Source organism: Petromyzon marinus, unplaced genomic scaffold (assembly GCF_048934315.1).
Source record: "Petromyzon marinus isolate PM22_M1 ecotype Great Lakes invasive population unplaced genomic scaffold, UKy_Petmar_22M1.pri1.0 PM_G_Scaffold_47, whole genome shotgun sequence".
NCBI lineage: Eukaryota > Metazoa > Chordata > Hyperoartia > Petromyzontiformes > Petromyzontidae > Petromyzon > Petromyzon marinus.
This window is the reverse complement of record NW_027422999.1, coordinates 859,516-882,397: the sequence shown is the minus strand read 5'-3', so window position 1 is coordinate 882,397 and position 22,882 is coordinate 859,516. Positions and strand designations below refer to the sequence as shown.

The window sequence follows — 22,882 nt, the reverse complement described above, 5'->3', positions numbered from 1 at the left end:
CGTACACACACATACGTACACACACACACGTACCACACACACACACGTACACACACACACGAACACACACACACACGTACACACACACGTACACACGTACACACACACACTCACACACGTACATACTCACACACGTACACACTCACACACACGTACACACACACACGTACACACACGCACACGTGCACACGTACACACACACACGTACACACACACACGTACACACTCACACACGTACACACGTACACACACACACGTACACACACACACGTACACACACACACGTACACACACACGTACACACACACGTACACACACACGTACACACACACACACGTACACACACACACGTACACACACACACGTACACACGTACGCACACACATACACGTACACACAAACGTACACACACACACGTACACACACGAACACACACACTTACACACGTACACACACACACGTACACACACGTACACACACACACACGTACACACACACATGGACACGTACACACACGGACACACGTACAACAACAACAACAACAACCGCCATTCGCCACTAAGTGGCGGTGACGTCACCACGACGCTTGTGCCAGGCTATGTGCACCCTGAGGCCACGTGAAGTGTCGAACGCCCGCTGGCAGGAGGTCACGGGGCAGACCCAGGTGCCACGGGTCGACTGACTGAGATGACTGGCTGATGCACCACCTGTGCCCCCTACTGTGCCAACCTGCTGTGCTTTAGCCACCCGGCGCTCCGCTCGCTGTTGTGAGCGTCGCTCCTCCGCCCTCCGTTGTTGTTGGAGGGCGACTGCCTCCAACTGCCCAGTAGCATCCTTCACGAGCCTCCTCCACAGAGGCCGATCTTGACACCGCTGGTACCAGTCATCGGCAAGTCCACTCAGCTCCACGTCCTCCTGTACCACATCACTCCATCTCTTCTCTAGCCCGTGCCGCGCCCGCTTAGCCCCCTCAATCCGGCCAAACAAAAGCTGTTTCGGCATGCGGTGGCTGGGCATGCGGGCTACATGACCCAGCCATCGCAGCCTTGCCTGCCGGAGGAGCTCACCGATGGGACCCTGCCCAGATCTTTCAAGGATTTGTGAGCTCCTCACACAATCCAGTCTGGTTAAACCCAGGATGGATCGTAAGCAGGTCAGCCTAAATGTTTCTAACCGGCGAAGATGTTCCATTAGGGGGGTCCACGTTTCGCAAGCGTAGAGAAGGGAGGGAATGACCGTGGCCGAGAAGACCTGAAGCTTAGTGCGGAGCGACAGACCAGGTAGCTTCCACACAGCGTTACGCAACCGATGAAAAGATATTGCCGCTCGACTGATTCGGAGTGAGACCTCTGCTGTTAAACTGGAGCCAGTCATAAGCACACTGCCCAGGTATGGGAAACTCTCCACTCTCTCCACAACTGCCCCATCACCGATTGGGAGTTGTGGGGGTGGAGTGTCCGATGGTACAAAATACCCAGGCAGGTGCTTAGTTTTGGTGGGGCTGATGGTAAGGCCCCACCTCTTAGTGGCACGCTCCAGTCTCAGCAGCAGCGTCTCCAACTCCTCCTCTGACTGAGCAGCTATCACCAAGTCATCAGCATACATAACGTGGTTGAGCAATAGGGAGCCATCCCTTGACCGCACCCGGGCATCGATTAGCCTCCCATTATATCTGTACCATATGGAGATTCCCCCGGTACAGCTATTGAAGGCTTCACGAACTACGTGGTCAAAATAGATGTTAAATAATGTGGGAGCCAGAGGACATCCCTGTCGCACCCCAAGGTGTACAGGGAATGGCTCTGACTCCCGGCCACGTAGTTTTACCCGGGCCCGCTCACCATCATGAAGGTCCTTAATGATCGTGAGCAGAGGGTCAGGTACTCCAAAAGCACGAAGAACGACCCAGAGCCCAGGCCTACTGATGGTATCATAGGCCTTGACCAGGTCAATAAAGCAGAGATGTAGGTCTTGTTGGAATTCCCTACACCTCTGCTGTAGCAGACGGACAGAAAATATGGCATCTGTGCAGGACCGCCCTTTCCTGAAACCGCATTGGGGCTCCGCAAGCCTCTCCTCAGCGTGCCTGGCAAGGCGATGCTGAATAATCCTTGCCAGGACCTTTCCCGGCACACTGAGGAGTGAGATGCCCCTGTAGTTGTTACAGTCTGTGCGGTCCCCCTTCTTAAAAAGGGGGACCACCAGGGCATCCTTCCAATCCTGCGGAACCCGTCCAGTGGTCCAGACTGTTGTTATGATGTCATATAGGGCAGTCTGTGCACAAACGCCACCCTCCCTCAGCATTTCGCTTGGGAGATCATCTCTGCCCGCTGCCTTTCCTGGTCTCAGACTCCGTATCGCCTTCAATACTTCCTCAGCAGATGGCACCTCAGCCAGCCACTCACAGGGGGTGACTTCATCCAATATTTGAGGCACCGCAGCCTCAGCAGGGTCATCCTCACTTTGTGCCACGATGTTTTCCTGGCTGTGGGATTTTCCCTCCCCCAGGACCTCACAGAAATGCTCAGCAAATCTGCGAACCTGTTCCTGGGGGTCGGAAATTGGATCACCGTTTTTTCCCCTAATGATGGTAATAGGTGTGGCGCTGCAGGTTACTTTTTTGATGGAGTTAAATAGCGATTTGTGATCACGGGCCACTGAGGCAGACTCCATCTCCTCAGCAACCCGCGACCACCACCCATCCTTGCAGCGCCTCACGGCTCTCCGAACCTCCGAGCGAAGGCTGCGGTAAGCCTCCTCATTCTCTGACGTGGGATTCTGTAGCCGATGACAGTGGGCCTGTCGCTTTTTCTCAACCATCCTGAACAACTCCTCTGTCATCCAGGGTGTCTGGGGAGGTCTGGACCGCGTACCCAAAGCAGCCATTGCAGCTGCATGAGTCACAGTCCTAAACCTCGCCCATTTACCCTCGACATCAGGAGGAGTCGGGGACGATGCCAATCCCAGCCGCAAGCGATGATGAAATTCTCGCTTGCAACTTTCATCAGATAACTGAGACCAGGCCACTTTAGGTTGGAATGGGGTCCTGGGTGTACACCCACCACCGGAGTGGAAGAATGGCAGGCGCATCTTACAGATGACTAGTCGATGGTCAGAGGGCAGATCAGCTCCACGGTAGGTCCTGGTGTCAAGGACATGGGCTCGCATTCGCTGGTCCGTCACTATGTAGTCCAGCAGATGTTCTTGCTTGGACCCGGCATGCATCCATGATGTTGTGTGGATGCGCCGATGCCGGAACAGCGTGTTGGTAATTACAAGCCCATGGGCTGCACAAAAATCTAGCAGCCTCCTACCGTTGTTATTGAGCTGATCTGGCCCATGCCCTCCAATCACTCTAGACCAGGTGCCAGTATCATGACCAACTCGGGCATTGAAGTCACCCAACATGATGACTCTATCCCGAGGGGCCACTTTAGCCAGCACCTGTGACAGGAGGTCATAGAAGGCATCTGACTCATCGGCTTTGCCTGCATCCCTCCACGGATGTTCATCTTCGGTGGGGGCATAAGTAACCACGACCACCATTCCTCGCCTCCGGTTGATGGGAAGGCGAGCCCAAAGTAGCCTGGGGCTTACAGCTTCCCACACCTCACCGCCACGCTCCCACGCCCCCTTCATTCTTTTGTTCAAAAGAAGACCCACACCCTGTTGTTTGGCAGTCTGCTGCCCCGAGTAGAGGACTGTCCACCCCTCATGGTGGCAGGAGCCAGAGCCGGTCCACCGGACCTCCTGAATGCCGCATAGATCCATGCGGTACCGGTCCAGCTCCCGACAGAGGAGTGGCAGCCTCTCCTCTGCAGTGAGCGTTCGAACATTCCACGTGGCCACCCGTAGTGGCTTTTCGTTGCTACACACACATGTACACACGCACACACGTACACACACACGCACACACGTACACACACACGTACACACACACGTACACACACGTACACACACACGTACACACACACACGTACACACACACACGTACACACACGTACACACACTCGTAAACACACACGTAAATACACCTATGCGTACACACACATATACATGAACACACGTTTCACAACAACTGCCATTCGCCATTAGGTGGCGATGACATAACCAGGGCGCCTGTGCCAGGCTACGTGCACTTTTAACGCCAGATGAAGTGTCGAATGCCCGCTGGCAGGAGGTCGCCAGGAGGTGCCACGGGTGTGTATAGGTGTGTGTGTGTGTAGGTGTGTGTGTAGGTGTGTGTAGGTGTGTGTGTAGGTGTGTGTGTGTGTAAGTGTGTGTGTGTAGGTGTGTGTGTGTAGGTGTGTGTGTAGGTGTGTGTAGGTGTGTGTGTAGGTGTGTGTGTAGGTGTGTGTAGGTGTGTGTAGGTGTGTGTATAGGTGTGTGTGTAGGTGTGTGTAGGTGTGTGTGTAGGTGTGTGTGCCGGACGGGCAACTCTGTCGTGGACAGTGCTGTGGGGGGAGGTCCAATTTTGATTGGCTCCTCTACATACACACACAGGGGCTAAACGGGGGCTCTGGATGGATGCGAGGGGCTGGTAACCCCTCCACCTTCAATTAATTACCACTAAACCACGAATTAAGAATATATAACTAATAAGCTTGTGCCGGAGGCCCCGGGAGGCCAGGCGTCTATGACGTCTCCTGGCCAAACCCCAATTGGCGGAGCCAGGAGATTGAATATCTACCCTCGGGGCTCCTCCAGAAACAACGAAAAACCACTACGGGTGGCCACGTGGAATGTTCGAACACTCACTGCGGAGGAGAGGCTGCCACTCCTCTGTCGGGAGCTGGACCGGTACCGCCTGGATCTATGTGGCATTCAGGAGGTCCGGTGGACCGGCTCTGGCTCCTGCCACTATGAGGGGTGGACAGTCCTCTACTCGGGGCAGCAGACTGCCAAACAACAGGGTGTGGCTCTTCTTTTGAACAAAAGAATAAAGGGGCGTGGGAACATGGCGGTGAGGTGTGGGAAGCTGTAAGTCCCAGGCTACTTTGGGCTCGCCTTCCCATCAACTGGAGGCGAGGAATGGTGGTCGTGGTTACTTATGCCCCCACCGAAGATGAACATCCGTGGAGGGATGCAGGCAAAGCCGATGAGTCAGATGACTTCTATGACCTCCTGTTACAGGTGCTGGCTAAAGTGGCCCCTCGGGATAGAGTCATCATGTTGGGTGACTTCAATGCCCGAGTTGGTCATGATACTGGCACCTGGTCTGGAGTGATTGGAGGGCATGGGCCAGATCAGCTCAATAACAACGGTAGAAGGCTGCTAGATTTTTGTGCAGCCCATGGGCTAGTAATTACCAACACGCTGTTCCGGCATCGGCGCATCCACACAACATCATGGATGCATGCCGGGTCCAAGCAAGAACATCTGCTGGACTAGATAGTGACGGACCAGCGGATGCGAGCCCATGTCCTTGACACCAGGACCTACCGTGGAGCTGATCTGCCTTCTGACCATCCGACTAGTCATCTGCAAGATGTGCCTGCTATTCTTCAACTCCGGTGGTGGGTGTACACCCAGGACCCATTCCAACCTAAAGTGGCCTGGTCTCAGTTATCTGATGAAAGTTGCAAGCGAGAATTTCATCATTGCTTGCGGCTGGGATTGGCATCGTCCCTGACTCCTCCTGATGTCGAGGGTAAATGGGCGAGGTTTAGGACTGTGACTCATGCAGCTGCAATGGCTGCTTTGGGTACACGGTCCAGACCTCCCCAGAGACCCTGGCTGACAGAGGAGGTGTTCAGGATGGTTGAGAAAAAACGACAGGCCCACTTCGGAGAGCCATGAGGTGCTGCAAGGATGGGTGGTGGTCGCGGGTTGCTGAGGAGATGGAGTCTGCCTCAGTGGCCCGTGATCACAAATCTCTATTTAACTCCATCAAAAAAGTAATCTGCAGCGCCACACCTATTACCATCATTAGGGGAAAAAACGGTGACCCAATCTTCGACCCCCAGGAACAGGTTTGCAGATTTGCTGAGCATTTCTGTGAGGTCCTGGGGGAGGGAAAATCCCTCAATCGGGAAAACATCGCGGCACAAAGTGAGGATGACCCTGCTGAGGCTGCGGTGCCTCAAATATTGGAAGAAGTCACCCCCTGTGAGTGGCTGGCTAAGGTGCCATCTGTTGAGGAAGTACTGAAGGCGATCCGGAGTCTGAGACCAGGAAAGGCAGCGGGCAGAGATGATCTCCCAAGCGAAATGCTGAGGGAGGGCGGCGTTTGTGCACAGACTGCCCTATATGACATCATAACAACAGTCTGGACCACTGGACGGGTTCCGCAGGATTGGAAGGATGCCCTGGTGGTCCCCCTTTTTAAGAAGTGGGACCGCACAGACTGTAACAACTACAGGGGCATCTCACTCCTCAGTGTGCCGGGAAAGGTCCTGGCAAGGATTATTCAACATCGCCTTGCCAGGCACGCTGAGGAGAGGCTTGCGGAGCCCCAATGCGGTTTCAGGAAAGGGCGGTCCTGCAAAGATGCCATATTTTCTGTCCGTCTGCTACAGCAGAGGTGTAGGGAATTCCAAAAAGACCTACATATCTGCTTTCTTGACCTGGTCAAGGCCTATGATACCATCAGTAGACCTGGGCTCTGGGTTGTTCTTCATGCTTTTGGAGTACCTGACCCTCTGCTCATGATCATTAAGGACCTTCATGATGGTGAGCGGGCCCGGGTAAAACTACGTGGCCGGGAGTCAGAGCCATTCCCTGTACACCTTGGGGTGCGACAGGGATGTCCTCTGGCTCCCACATGATTTAACATCTATTTTGACCATGTAGTTCGTGAAGCCTTCAATAGCTGTACCGGGGGAATCTCCATATGGTACATATATAATGGTAGGCTGATCGATGCCCGGGTGCGGTCAAGGGATGGCTCCTTATTGCTCAACCACGTCATGTATGCTGATGATTTGGTAATAGCTGCTCATTCAGAGGAGGAGTTGGAGACGCTGCTGCTGAGACTGGAGCGTGCCACTAAGAGGTGGGGCTTTACCATCAGCCCCACCAAAACTAAGCACCTGCCTGGGTATTTTGTACCAGCGGACACTCCACCCCCACAACTCCCAATCGGTGATGGGGCAGTTGTGGAGAGAGTGGAGAGTTTCCCATACCTGGGCAGTGTGCTTATGACCGGCTCCAGTTTAACAGCAGAGGTCTCACTCCGAATCAGTCGAGCGGCAATATCTTTTCATCGGTTGCGTAACGCTGTGTGGAAGCTACCTAGTCTGTCGCTCCGCACTAAGCGTCAAGTCTTCTCAGCCACGGTCATTCCCTCCCTTCTCTACGCTTGCGAAACGTGGACCCCCCTAATGGAACATCTTCGCTGGTGTGAAACATTTAGGCTGGCCTGCCTACGATCCATCCTGGGTTTAACCAGGCTGGATTGTGTGAGGAGCTCACAAATCCTTGAAAGATCTGGGCAAGGCACCATCGGTGAGCTCCTCCGGCGGGCAAGGCTGCGATGGCTGGGTCATGTAGCCCGCATGCCCAGCCACCGCATGCCGAAACAGCTTTTGTTCGGCCGGATTGAGGGGGCTAAACGAGCGCGGCACGGGCTAGAGAAGAGATGGAGTGATGTGGTACAGGAGGAGGTGGAGCTGAGTGGACTTGCCGATGACTGGTACCAGCGGTGTCAAGATCGGCCTCTGTGGAGGAGGCTCGTGAAGGATGCTACTGGGCAGTTGGAGGTAGTCGCCCTCCAACAACAATGGAGGGCGGAGGAGCGACGCTCAGAACAACGAGCGGAGCGCCGGGTGGCTAAAGCACAGCAGGTTGGCACAGTAGGGGGCACAGGTGGTGCATCAGCCAGTCATCTCAGTCAGTCGACCCGTGGCACCTGGGTCTGCCCCGTGACCTCCTGCCAGCGGGCGTTCGACACTTCACGTGGCGTCAGGGTGCACATAGCCTGGCACAAGCGTCGTGGTGACGTCACCGCCACTTAGTGGCGAATGGCGGTTGTTGTTGTTGTTGTGTAGGTGTGTGTGTAGGTGTGTGTGTAGCTGTGTGTGTGTGTAGGTGTGTGTGTGTGTGTAGGTGTGTGTGTGTAGGTGTGTGTGTGTGTAGGTGTGTGTAGGTGTGTGTGTGTGTAGGTGTGTGTGTGTGTAGGTGTGTGTGTAGGTGGGGAGTGATAGTGTAGCGGTTAGCGCGCTGCACTATGAACCTGGCGACCCGGGTTCGATTCCCGCTCACGGCCAACACCAGTGACGATTATCTGAACCGGTCCCGGGCCTCCCCTAGGTCGACTCAGCCTCAAATGAGTACCTGGTGCGGTGTGTAAACATTGCCACTAGGGAGACAAAGGCGGTCGGGCGTGGTGCTGGCCACCCACCCCCTCGTGTACCGTTCCGGCCTTCATAGGTGCTCGCTAACAGCACTTGCCCCTACAGTCTGTTAAGGCTATATGGGGGATCTTTGTCTTTGATCTTTGTGTAGGTGTATGTGTGTAGGTGTGTATAGGTGTGTGTGTAGGTGTGTGTGTAGGTGTGTGTGTGTGTACCGAGGGAGCGTGACACGGCCAGGAAGGGGATGTCCTCCGTGGCTGAGCTTTGCTGCCCAGGGCCGCAGCGAGCCACAAGGGGCCTCCTCCAGGCCACACGGCAAGGCCCCCCTGGCTTCCTCATCACCCTGGTGGGCAGACACACAAAGACAAAGATCCCCCCGTGTAGCCTTAACAGACTGTACGGGCAAGTGCTGTTAGCGAGCACACACAAAGACAAAGATCCCCCGTGTAGCCTGTAACAGACTGTAGGGGCAAGTGCTGTTAGCGAGCACACACAAAGACAAAGATCCCCCGTGTAGCCTGTAACAGACTGTAGGGGCAAGTGCTGTTAGCGAGCAGCACCTACGGAGGCCGGAACGGTACACGAGGGGGTGGGTGCCCAGCACCACGCCCGGCCGCCTTTGTTTCCCTAGTGGCGATGTTTACACACCGTACCAGGTATTCATTTGAGGCTTAGTTGACCTAGGGGAGGCCCTGGACCGGTTCAGATAATTGTGACTGGTGTTGGCTGTGAGCGGGAATCGAACCCGGGTCATCAGGTTCGTAGCACAGCGCGCTAACCACTAAACTACTCCTCCCCATACACCCATACACAACAACAACAACAACAACCGCTATTCGCCACTAAGTGGCAGTGACGTCACCACGACGCTTGTGCCAGGCTATGTGCACCCTGAGGCCACGTGAAGTGTCGAACGCCCGCTGGCAGGAGGTCACGGGGCAGACCCAGGTGCCACGGGTCGACTGACTGAGATGACTGGCTGATGCACCACCTGTGCCCCCTACTGTGCCAACCTGCTGTGCTTTAGCCACCCGGCGCTCCGCTCGCTGTTGTGAGCGTCGCTCCTCCGCCCTCCGTTGTTGTTGGAGGGCGACTGCCTCCAACTGCCCAGTAGCATCCTTCACGAGCCTCCTCCACAGAGGCCGATCTTGACACCGCTGGTACCAGTCATCGGCAAGTCCACTCAGCTCCACGTCCTCCTGTACCACATCACTCCATCTCTTCTCTAGCCCGTGCCGCGCCCGCTTAGCCCCCTCAATCCGGCCAAACAAAAGCTGTTTCGGCATGCGGTGGCTGGGTATGCGGGCTACATGACCCAGCCATCGCAGCCTTGCCTGCCGGAGGAGCTCACCGATGGGACCCTGCCCAGATCTTTCAAGGATTTGTGAGCTCCTCACACAATCCAGTCTGGTTAAACCCAGGATGGATCGTAGGCAGGCCAGCCTAAATGTTTCTAACCGGCGAAGATGTTCCATTAGGGGGGTCCACGTTTCGCAAGCGTAGAGAAGGGAGGGAATGACCGTGGCCGAGAAGACCTGAAGCTTAGTGCGGTGCGACAGACCAGGTAGCTTCCACACAGCGTTACGCAACCGATGAAAAGATATTGCCGCTCGACTGATTCGGAGTGAGACCTCTGCTGTTAAACTGGAGCCAGTTATAAGCACACTGCCCAGGTATGGGAAACTCTCCACTCTCTCCACAACTGCCCCATCACCGATTGGGAGTTGTGGAGGTGGAGTGTCCGATGGTACAAAATACCCAGGCAGGTGCTTAGTTTTGGTGGGGCTGATGGTAAGGCCCCACCTCTTAGTGGCACGCTCCAGTCTCAGCAGCAGCGTCTCCAACTCCTCCTCTGACTGAGCAGCTATTACCAAATCATCAGCATACATAACGTGGTTGAGCAATAGGGAGCCATCCCTTGACCGCACCCGGGCATCGATTAGCCTCCCATTATATCTGTACCATATGGAGATTCCCCCGGTACAGCTATTGAAGGCTTCACGAACTACGCGGTCAAAATAGATGTTAAATAATGTGGGAGCCAGAGGACATCCCTGTCGCACCCCAAGGTGTACAGGGAATGGCTCTGACTCCCAGCCACGTAGTTTTACCCGGGCCCGCTCACCATCATGAAGGTCCTTAATGATCGTGAGCAGAGGGTCAGGTACTCCAAAAGCACAAAGAACGACCCAGAGCCCAGGCCTACTGATGGTATCATCAACAACCGCCATTCGCCACTAAGTGGCGGTGACGTCACCACGACGCTTGTGCCAGGCTATGTGCACCCTGAGGCCACGTGAAGTGTCGAACGCCCGCTGGCAGGAGGTCACGGGGCAGACCCAGGTGCCACGGGTCGACTGACTGAGATGACTGGCTGATGGCAAAACAACCCCCTACCTCCTCGCGGTGCCGGACGGGCAACTCTGTCATGGACAGCGCTGTGGGGGGAGATCCAATTTTGATTGGCTCCTCCCCTCATGGCATATGTGTCCACCACAGGGGCTAAACGGGGGCTCTGGACGGGTGCGAGGGGCTGGTAACCCCTCCACCTTCAATTAATTACCACGAAACCACGAATTAAACTGATGGTATCATAGGCACACACACACATACACACGAATGTCTTACCGCCCGCCCAGCCTCTCGATGCGTTCCATCTCCACTGGATCCTCCGGCTTGTGGTCGCGCGTCAACGCCACGGCAAGTAGCGGCACCACCTCGTCCACCACCTCGTCCACCACCTCCTCCTCCACCTCGTCCACCTCCTCATCCACCACCTCGTCCACCTCCTCCACCACCTCGTCCACCTCCACCACCTTGTCCACCTCCTTGTCCACCACCACCTCCTTGTCCACCTCCTCCTCTTCCATCTCGTCCACCACCTCGTCCACCTCCTCCTCCACCTCGTCCACCACCTCCTCCTTGTCCACCTCCTGCCGGGGCGGTGGTGGTTGTGACAGTGGTGGCCATGGTGGTGGTGGTGGTTGTGACAGTGGTGGCCGTGGCGGTGGTTGTAGTGGTGGTGGTGGTGGTTGTGACAGTGGTGGTGGTGGCGGTGGTGATGGTGGTTGTGACAGTGGTGGTGGTGGTGGTTGTGACAGTGGTGGTGGTGGTTGTGACAGAGGTGGTGGCCGTGGTGGTGGTTGTGACAGTGGTGGTGGCCGTGGTGGTGATTGTGACAGTGGTGGTGGTGGTGGTTGTGACAGTGGTGGCCGTGGTGGTGGTTGTGACAGTGGTGGTGGTTGTGACAGTGGTGGTGGTGGTTGTGACAGTGGTGGTTGTGACAGTGGTGGTGGCCGTGGTGGTGGTGGTTGTGACAGTGGTGGTGGTTGTGACAGTGGTGGTGGTGGTGGTTGTGACAGTGGTGGTGGCCGTGGTGGTGATGGTTGTGACAGTGGTGGTGGTGGTTGTGACAGTGGTGGCCGTGGTGGTGGTAGTTGTGACAGTGGTGGTGGTTGTGACAGTGGTGGTGGTGGTTGTGACAGTGGTGGTGGTGGTTGTGACAGTGGTGGTGGTGGTTGTGGTGGTTGTGACAGTGGTGGTTGTGGTTGTAGTTGTGGTGGTTGTGACAGTGGCGGTGGTTGCGGTGTTGCCACGGCTTGGCCGATGGCCGCTATGAAGTCCGCCACGACTTGGCCATGCGTAGGTGGGGTTCCGTCCCAGGCTAGGTGGGCCTTCACAGAAGGGGGGCCCATGTCCGAAGGGGGGTCCGCTGAATAAATGGGGCGCAAGGAAGAAGGGGGGCCCGCTGAATAAATGGGTCGCAGTGAGGAAGGGGGGGCCAATGAATAGACGGGGTGCGTTGAAGGGGGGGGAGGTCCGTCTGCGGGGGTGCCCCCTCCCCGGGGGTGCCGCTGGGCGATGACGGCTCGCGAGTCTCCCACGTGGGCGACGTAGAGCTCGTCACCGCCCCTGATGAGGCAGCAGCAAGCCGTGGTGCCTGCCGTGCTGGGATGGCCCTGCGGTGTGCGCGGCCAGTTAACTGTGGGGGGGGGGGGGGGGTTAGACAGAGGTGTGGGTGAGTGACTGAGTGGGTGGGTAGGTGGGTGATTGAGTGACTGTGTGAGTGGGTGGGTGAGTAATTGAGTGGGTGGGTGAGTGACTGAGTGGGTGAGTGACTGTGTGGGTGGGTGAGTGATTTAGTGGGTGAGTGACTGTGTGAGTGGGTGGGTGGGTGAGTGACTGAGTAGGTGAGTGAGTGACTGAGTGGGTTAGTGACTGAGTGGGTGGGTGGGTGAGTGATTGAGTGGGTGGGTGGGTGAGTGACTGTGTGAGTGGGTGGGTGAGTGATTGAGTGGGTGGGTGAGTGACTGAGTGGGTTAGTGACTGTGTGGGTGGGTGGGTGGGTGAGTGATTGAGTGGGTGGGTGGATGAGTAAGTGAGTGACTGTGTGAGTGAGTGGGTGGGTGAGTGACTGAGTGGGTGAGTGACTGTGTAATTGGGTGGGTGGGTGAGTGACTGTGTGGGTGGGTGAGTGATTGAGTGGGTGAGTGACTGTGTGAGTGAGTGGGTGGGTGAGTGATTGAGTGGGTGGGTGAATTAGTGGGTGAGTGACTGTGTGAGTGGGTGGGTGGATGGGTGAGTGACTGAGTGGGTGGGTGAGTGACTGAGTGGGTTAGTGACTGTGTGGGTGGGTGGGTGAGTGATTGAGTGGGTGGGTGGGTGAGTGACTGAGTGGGTGAGTGACTGTGTGAGTGAGTGGGTGGGTGAGTGACTGAGTGGGTGAGTGACTGTGTAATTGGGTGGGTGGGTGAGTGACTGTGTGGGTGGGTGGGTGAGTGACTGAGTGGGTGAGTGACTGTGTGGGTGAGTGACTGAGTGGGTGAGTGACTGTGTGGGTGGGTGAGTGACTGAGTGGGTGAGTGACTGTGTGAGTGGGTGGGTGGGTGAGTGATTGAGTGGGTGGGTGAGTGACTGTGTGGGTGGATTAGTGACTGAGTGGGTGAGTGACTGTGTGGGTGGGTGAGTGACTGAGTGGGTGAGTGACTGTGTGAGTGGGTGGGTGAGTGACTGTGTGGGTGGGTTAGTGACTGAGTGGGTGAGTGACTGTGTGAGTGACTGAGTGGGTGAGTGCCTGTGTGAGTGGGTGGGTGGGTCAGTGATTGAGTGGGTGGGTGGTGTGCCAAAAAAACCTCTGGAAGGTAAGATGGACAATTGTTGCTCGGAATTTTATGTTATTAAATTTGTTATAACAAAAATTAAATTGTAAAAGTTTTTTTTGTATTTTGAAACGTTTTACAATTTTCAATGTTATTGAACAAAAATATATCAAATATGAAAAATGTTGCGAGAATCTCTTACACATTAGCCATGGGTGAAATAAATGTATTGTGCAACATTCACTGCCATTAATGCAGTGCTACAGTGAAATGCAGCGAAGTGTTTGATGACATTATTTCTGTCAATATTCCCTGCCATTACATTGAGACAAAATAAAATTAGACTCTGATCAATTTATTGGTAACTCTACCACTTCTCTTTGCTCTTCGTTATTTCCTAAGTAACGTCAGACAGCATCAGCCACACTCACGTTTCTTCACTCTCCGCTATCAAGCAGCATCCATCGGAGAAGATCAAATTCATTATGAGACCTCATTTGCCAGTAACAAGATATAGTAATAGGTTTTACCCTTTTAACTGGCAGAAAAACTGACACCTTTATTCAAGGCATCATGTTTGCAATAACCACAACACAAGCAGTCAAAATGCAAACAAAAGAGACAACTCTGATAATAATATTGGCACTGTCCTTGAATTTTATTGGTCCACACCCGAGACGGCTTTTCTTAGAGCCTTCCCTGATCAACAAATTAAACCAATTTCAATGTTTATTTTGCCTCTATCAGCTACATTTGGCCCCAATCACGCGACAAAATGTTGCGCCTTTTGGCGTCATCATCACCTGGTCTAACACCGCAAGTGTGAGACGTCATCATCATCTGGTCTAACACCGCAAGTGTGAGACGTCATCATCATCTGGTCTAACACCGCAAGTGTGAGACGTCATCATCACCTGGTCTAACACCGCAAGTGTGAGACGTCATCATCATATGGTCTAACACCGTGTGTGTGACGTCATCATCACCTGGTCTAACACCGCAAGTGTGAGACGTCATCATCACCTGGTCTAACACCGCAAGTGTGAGACGTCATCATCATCATCTGGTCTAATACCGCAAGCGTGAGACGTCATCATTACCTGGTCTAACACCGCCTGTGTGAGACGTCATCATCACCTGGTCTAACACTGCGTGTGTGAGACGTCATCATCACCTGGTATAACACCGCAAGTGTGAGACATCATCATCATCTGGTCTAACACTGCGTGTGTGAGACGTCATCATTACCTGGTCTAACACCGCAAGTGTGAGACGTCATCATCACCTGGTCTAACACCGCAAGTGTGAGACGTCATCATCATCACCTGGTCTAACGCTGCAAGTGTGAGACGTCATCATCATCTGGTCTAACATCAGAAGTGTGAGACGTCATCATCATCATCTGGTCTAACACCGCAAGTGTGAGACGTCATCATCATCGCCTGGTCTAACACCGCAAGTGTGAGACGTCATCATCATCTGGTCTAACACACCGCAAGTGTGAGACGTCATCATCATCACCTGGTCTAACACCACAAGTGTGAGACGTCATCATCACCTGGTCTAACGCCGCGTGTGTGACGTCATCATCGTCTGGTCTAACACCGCAAGTGTGAGACGTCATCATCACCTGCTCTAACACCGCAAGTCTGAGACGTCATCATCACCTGGTCTAACACCGCAAGTGTGAGACGTCATCATCATCTAGTCTAACACCACAAGTGTGAGACGTCATCATCACCTGGTCTAACACCGCAAGTGTGAGACGTCATCATCATCTGGTCTAACACCGCAAGTGTGAGACGTCATCATCATCACCTGGTCTAACACCGCGTGTGAGACGAGGCTCTAAGGGAAGCTGTCTCGGGTGTGGACTTATCAATTCCACCGCCAATACATTATCAGAGCTGCCTGTTTTTTGTTTGCATTCCGACCGCAGCTATTGTGCTCAATGCACAAACAATGACTCCTTGTACCCGAAAAACATTGGTGTCAGTTTTGTTGCCAGATGAAAGGGTTAATTTTTTTTTTATCATATTGTGCTACAGGCAAACGAGGTTCAAATGGTGGAACAAAACGTTAATTTAGTGTAGTGTATAGTGTAATGTAGTGTGTAGTGTAGTGTGTAGTGTAGTGTATAGTAGTGTATAGTGTAGTGTATAGTGTAGTGTATAGTAGTGTATAGTAGTGTATAGTGTAGTGTATAGTGTAGTGTATAGTAGTGTAGTGTATAGTAGTGTAGTGTATAGTAGTGTATAGTAGTGTAGCGTATAGTAGCGTATAGTAGTGTATAGTGTAGTGTATAGTAGTGTAGTGTATAGTAGTGTATAGTGTAGTGTATAGTAGTGTATAGTAGTGTAGTGTATAGTGTAGTGTATAGTAATGTATAGTAGTGTAGTGTATAGTGTAGTATATAGTGTAGTGTATAGTAGTGTAGTGTATAGTGTAGTGTATAGTGTAGTGTATAGTAGTGTATAGTAGTGTAGTGTATCGTAGTGTAGTGTATAGTGTAGTGTATAGTGTAGTGTATAGTAGTGTGTAGTATATAGTGTAGTGTAGTGTATAGTAGTGTATAGTGTAGTGTATAGTGTAGTGTATAGTAGTGTATAGTAGTGTATAGTGTAGTGTATAGTGTAGCGTATAGTGTAGTGTATAGTAGTGTAGTGTATAGTAGTGTAGTGTATAGTAGTGTAGCGTATAGTAGTGTATAGTAGTGTATAGTGTGGTGTATAGTAGTGTAGTGTATAGTAGTGTATAGTAGTGTATAGTGTAGTGTATAGTAGTGTATAGTAGTGTAGTGTATAGTGTAGTGTATAGTAATGTATAGTAGTGTATAGTGTAGTATATAGTGTAGTGTATAGTAGTGTAGTGTATAGTGTAGTGTATAGTGTAGTGTATAGTAGTGTATAGTAGTGTAGTGTATAGTGTAGTGTATAGTGTAGTGTATAGTAGTGTATAGTGTAGTGTATAGTAGTGTATAGTGTAGTGTATAGTGTAGTGTATAGTGTAGTGTATATAGTAGTGTATAGTAGTGTAGTGTATAGTATAGTAGTGTATAGTGTAGTGTATATAGTAGTGTATAGTAGTGTATAGTGTAGTATAGAGTAAAGTAGTGTATAGTGTAGTGTATAGCGCAGCGCGCGTGAGACCCACCCAGCTCCTCCCACATGGCGCGCTGGCACGCCAGGAAGCCGTCACGGATGGCGTGGCAAACTCCCGCGGGGTCGGCGGCGCCCCACAGCCCGGGCTGGGCGCGGATCGAGGGCCAGAGGCAGCGGCGGGCGAATCGAGCGGCCTGGGGGCCGCCGTGGCCGTCGAACACGGCCAGGAAGATGGCATCCCCGTCGCCCTCGGTGGAGACCTGTGGGCACGGGGCGGCGAGGGGAACGTCACGTGACGCGAGCGGTGCATTGTGGGTCGGTCCTAGGCCTCGACCGGCGACCCGGCGGACAAAGAGGACAAAGATCCCCTGTGCAGCCTTAGCGGACCGTGGAGGCAAGTGCCGTTAGCGAACGGTGCCCGCGATGGCCGCGAGGGCACACGAGGGGGTTGGTGGCCGGCACCACGCCCGGCCGCCTTTGTCTCCCCAGTGGCGATGTTCACGCACCGCACCAGGTACTCGTTTGAGGCCGAATCGACCTAGGGGGAGGCCCAGGACCGGTTGAGATAATCGTCACTGGGCGTTGGCCGTGAGCGGGAATCGAACCCGGGTCGCCAGGTTCATAGTGCAGCGCGCTAACCGCTACACTATCGCTCCCCACACACACAGAGACACACACAGAGACACACACAGAGACACAGAGACACACACACACAGACACACACAGAGACACACAGAGACACACACACAGAGACACACAGACACACACAGACACACACAGAGACACACAGAGACACACACAGACACACACACATACACACAGACACACACAGAGACACACAGACACACACACAGACACACACAGAGACACACAGAGACACACACAGACACACACACAGAGACACACACACAGATACACACACACACAGACACACACACACACAGACACACACACAGAGACACACACACACAGACACACACAGAGACACACACACAGACACACACACAGACACACACACAGAGACACACACAGAGACACACACACACACAGAGACACACACACAGACACACACACAGAGACAAACACAGAGACACACAGAGACACTCACAGACACACACACAGAGACACACACACACAGAGACAACAACAACAACCGCCATTCACCACTAAGTGGCGGTGACGTCACCACGATGCTTGTGCCAGGCTATGTGCACCGTGAGGCCACGTGAAGTGTCGAACGCCCGCTGGCAGGAGGTCACGGGGCAGACCCAGGTGCCACGGGTCGACTGACTGAGATGACTGGCTGATGCACCACCTGTGCCCCCTACTGTGCCAACCTGCTGTGCTTTAGCCACCCGGAGCTCCGCTCGTTGTTCTGAGCGTCGCTCCTCCGCCCTCCGTTGTTGTTGGAGGGCGACTGCCTCCAACTGCCCAGTAGCATCCTTCACGAGCCTCCTCCACAGAGGCCGATCTTGACACCGCTGGTACCAGTCATCGGCAAGTCCACTCAGCTCCACGTCCTCCTGTACCACATTACTCCATCTCTTCTCTAGCCCGTGCCGCGCCCGCTTAGACCCCTCAATCCGGCCAAACAAAAGCTGTTTCGGCATGCGGTGGCTGGGCATGCGGGCTACATGACCCAGCCATCGCAGCCTTGCCTGCCGGAGGAGCTCACCGATGGGATCCTGAACAGATCTTTCAAGGATTTGTGAGCTCCTCACACAATCCAGTCTGGTTAAACCCAGGATGGATCGTAGGCAGGCCAGCCTAAATGTTTCTAACCGGCGAAGATGTTCCATTAGGGGGGTCCACGTTTCGCAAGCGTAGAGAAGGGAGGGAATGACCGTGGACGAGAAGACCTGAAGCTTAGTGCGGAGCGACAGACCAGGTAGCTTCCACACAGCGTTACGCAACCGATGAAAAGATATTGCCGCTCGACTGATTCGGAGTGAGACCTCTGCTGTTAAACTGCAGCCAGTCATAAGCACACTGCCCAGGTATGGGAAACTCTCCACTCTCTCCACAACTGCCCCATCACCGATTGGGAGTTCTGGGGGTGGAGTGTCCGATGGTACGCAATACCCAGGCAGGTGCTTAGTTTTGGTGGGGCTGATGGTAAGGCCCCACCTCTTAGTGGCACGCTCCAGTCTCAGCAGCAGCAGCGTCTCCAACTCCTCCTCTGACTGAGCAGCTATTACCAAATCATCAGCATACATAACGTGGTTGAGCAATAGGGAGACATCCCTTGACCGCACCCGGGCATCGATTAGCCTCCCATTATATCTGTACCATATGGAGATTCCCCCGGTACAGCTATTGAAGGCTTCACGAACTACGTGGTCAAAATAGATGTTAAATAATGTGGGAGCCAGAGGACATCCCTGTCACACCCCAAGGTGTACAGGGAATGGCTCTGACTCCCGGCCACGTAGTTTTACCCGGGCCCGCTCACCATCATGAAGGTCCTTAATGATCGTGAGCAGAGGGTCAGGTACTCCAAAAGCACGAAGAACGACCCAGAGCCCAGGCCTACTGATGGTATCATAGGCCTTGACCAGGTCAATAAAGCAGAGATGTAGGTCTTGTTGGAATTCCCTACACCTCTGCTGTAGCAGACGGACAGAAAATATGGCATCTGTGCAGGACCGCCCTTTCCTGAAACCGGATTGGGGCTCCGCAAGCCTCTCCTCAGCGTGCCTGGCAAGGCGATGCTGAATAATCCTTGCCAGGACCTTTCCAGGCACACTGAGGAGTGAGATGCCCCTGTAGTTGTTACAGTCTGTGCGGTCCCCCTTCTTAAAAAGGGGGACCACCAGGGCATCCTTCCAATCCTGCGGAACCCGTCCAGTGGTCCAGACTGTTGTTATGATGTCATATAGGGCAGTCTGTGCACAAACGCCACCCTCCCTCAGCATTTCGCTTGGGAGATCATCTCTGCCCGCTGCCTTTCCTGGTCTCAGACTCCGGATCGCCTTCAATACTTCCTCAGCAGATGGCACCTCAGCCAGCCACTCACAGGGGGTGACTTCTTCCAATATTTGAGGCACCGCAGCCTCAGCAGGGTCATCCTCACTTTGTGCCACGATGTTTTCCCGGCTGAGGGATTTTCCCTCCCCCAGGACCTCACAGAAATGCTCAGCAAATCTGCAAACCTGTTCCTGGGGGTCGGAGATTGGATCACCGTTTTTTCCCCTAATGATGGTAATAGGTGTGGCGCTGCAGGTTACTTTTTTGATGGAGTTAAATAGAGATTTGTGATCACGGGCCACTGAGGCAGACTCCATCTCCTCAGCAACCCGCGACCACCACCCATCCTTGCAGCGCCTCACGGCTCTCCGAACCTCCGAGCGAAGGCTGCGGTAAGCCTCATTCTCTGACGTGGGATTCTGTAGCCGATGACGGTGGGCCTGTCGCTTTTTCTCAACCATCCTGAACACCTCCTCTGTCAGCCAGGGTCTCTGGGGAGGTCTGGACCGCGTACCCAAAGCAGCCATTGAAGCTGCATGAGTCACAGTCCTAAACCTCGCCCATTTACCCTCGACATCAGGAGTCGGGGACGATGCCAATCCCAGCCGCAAGCGATGATGAAATTCTCGCTTGCAACTTTCATCAGATAACTGAGACCAGGCCACTTTATGTTGGAATGGGGTCCTGGGTGTACACCCACCACCGGAGTGGAAGAATGGCAGGCGCATCTTACAGATGACTAGTCGATGGTCAGAGGGCAGATCAGCTCCACGGTAGGTCCTGGTGTCAAGGACATGGGCTCACATTCGCTGGTCTGTCACTATGTAGTCCAGTAGATGTTCTTGCTTGGACCCGGCATGCATCCATGATGTTGTGTGGATGCGCCGATGCCGGAACTGCGTGTTGGTAATTACAAGCCCATGGGCTTTACAAAAATCTAGCAGCCTCCTACCGTTGTTATTGAGCTGATCTGGCCCATGCCCTCCAATCACTCCAGACCAGGTGCCAGTATCATGACCAACTCGGGCATTGAAGTCACCCAACATGATGACTCTATCCCGAGGGGCCACTTTAGCCAGCACCTGTGACAGGAGGTCATAGAAGGCATCTGACTCATCGGCTTTGCCTGCATCACTCCACGGATGTTCATCTTCGGTGCGGGCATAAGTAACCACGACCACCATTCCTCGCCTCCGGTTGATGGGAAGGCGAGCCCAAAGTAGCCTGGGGCTTACAGCTTCCCAGACCTCGCCGCTACACTCCCACGCCCCCTTCATTCTTTTGTTCAAAAGAAGACCCACACCCTGTTGTTTGGCAGTCTGCTGCCCCGAGTAGAGGACTGTCCACCCCTCATGGTGGCAGGAGCCAGAGCCGGTCCACCGAACCTCCTGAATGCCATATAGATCCAGGCGGTACCGGTCCAGCTCCCGACAGAGGAGTGGCAGCCTCTCCTCTGCAGTGAGCGTTCGAACATTCCACGTGGCCACCCGTAGTGGCTTTTAGTTGTTTCTGGAGTAGCCCCGAGGGTAGGTATTCAATCTTCTGGCTCTGCCAATTGGGGTTTGGCCAGGAGACGTCATAGATGCCTGGCCCCCCGGGGCCTCCGGCACAAGCTTATTAGTTACATATTTCAGTTTAATTCGTGGTAATTAATTGAAGGTGGAGGGGTTACCAGCCCCTCGCACCCATCCAGAGCCCCCGTTTAGCCCCTGTGGTGGACACATATGCCATGAGGGGAGGAGCCAATCAAAATTGGATCTCCCCCCACAGCACTGTCCACGACAGAGTTGCCTGTCCGGCACACAGAGACACAACAACAACAACAACAACCGCCATTCGCCACTAAGTGGCGGTGACGTCACCACGACGCTTGTGCCAGGCTATGTGCACCCTGAGGCCACGTGAAGTGTCGAACGCCCGCTGGCAGGAGGTCACGGGGCAGACCCAGGTGCCACGGGTCGACTGACTGAGATGACTGGCTGATGCACCACCTGTGCCCCCTACTGTGCCAACCTGCTGTGCTTTAGCCACCCGGCGCTCCGCTCGCTGTTGTGAGCGTCGCTCCTCCGCCCTCCGTTGTTGTTGGAGGGCGACTGCCTCCAACTGCCCAGTAGCATCCTTCACGAGCCTCCTCCACAGAGGCCGATCTTGACACCGCTGGTACCAGTCATCGGCAAGTCCACTCAGCTCCACGTCCTCCTGTACCACATCACTCCATCTCTTCTCTAGCCCGTGCCGCGCCCGCTTAGCCCCCTCAATCCGGCCAAACAAAAGCTGTTTCGGCATGCGGTGGCTGGGCATGCGGGCTACATGACCCAGCCATCGCAGCCTTGCCTGCCGGAGGAGCTCACCGATGGGACCCTGCCCAGATCTTTCAAGGATTTGTGAGCTCCTCACACAATCCAGTCTGGTTAAACCCAGGATGGATCGTAGGCAGGCCAGCCTAAATGTTTCTAACCGGCGAAGATGTTCCATTAGGGGGGTCCACGTTTCGCAAGCGTAGAGAAGGGAGGGAATGACCGTGGACGAGAAGACCTGAAGCTTAGTGCGGAGCGACAGACCAGGTAGCTTCCACACAGCGTTACGCAACCGATGAAAAGATATTGCCGCTCGACTGATTCGGAGTGAGACCTCTGCTGTTAAACTGGAGCCAGTCATAAGCACACTGCCCAGGTATGGGAAACTCTCCACTCTCTCCACAACTGCCCCATCACCGATTGGGAGTTGTGGGGGTGGAGTGTCCGATGGTACAAAATACCCAGGCAGGTGCTTAGTTTTGGTGGGGCTGATGGTAAGGCCCCACCTCTTAGTGGCACGCTCGTAGTCTCAGCAGCAGCGTCTCCAACTCCTCCTCTGACTGAGCAGCTATTACCAAGTCATCAGCATACATAACGTGGTTGAGCAATAGGGAGCCATCCCTTGACCGCACCCGGGCATCGATTAGCCTCCCATTATATCTGTACCATATGGAGATTCCCCCGGTACAGCTATTGAAGGCTTCACGAACTATGTGGTCAAAATAGATGTTAAATAATGTGGGAGCCAGAGGACATCCCTGTCGCACCCCAAGGTGTACAGGGAATGGCTCTGACTCCCGGCCACGTAGTTTTACCCGGGCCCGCTCACCATCATGAAGGTCCTTAATGATCGTGAGCAGAGGGTCAGGTACTCCAAAAGCACGAAGAACGACCCAGAGCCCAGGCCTACTGATGGTATCATAGGCCTTGACCAGGTCAATAAAGCAGAGATGTAGGTCTTGTTGGAATTCCCTACACCTCTGCTGTAGCAGACGGACAGAAAATATGGCATCTGTGCAGGACCGCCCTTTCCTGAAACCACATTGGGGCTCCGCAAGCCTCTCCTCAGCGTGCCTGGCAAGGCGATGCTGAATAATCCTTGCCAGGACCTTTCCCGGCACACT

The 22,882-nt window shown here is 54.0% G+C and overlaps 2 protein-coding genes across 2 annotated transcripts in view; both read right to left on the bottom strand.

Moving 5' to 3' along the window:
* The window catches only part of LOC142917354 (uncharacterized), a 661,949-nt gene that overhangs the window by 473,111 nt on the left and 165,956 nt on the right, over nt 1-22,882 (bottom strand). The gene's annotated exons all lie outside the window — the stretch shown is intronic.
* LOC142917368 (uncharacterized) overlaps nt 1-22,882 on the bottom strand; it is a 31,950-nt gene that overhangs the window by 6,183 nt on the left and 2,885 nt on the right. The window contains exons 3-5 of the mRNA XM_076062007.1: nt 16,547-16,754; nt 10,923-12,276; nt 8,510-8,637 (exon numbers count right to left, since the gene is read on the bottom strand). Of these exons, the coding sequence (XP_075918122.1) occupies nt 8,510-8,637; nt 10,923-12,276; nt 16,547-16,754 (1,690 nt within the window). The remainder of the gene's footprint in view (nt 1-8,509; nt 8,638-10,922; nt 12,277-16,546; nt 16,755-22,882) is intronic.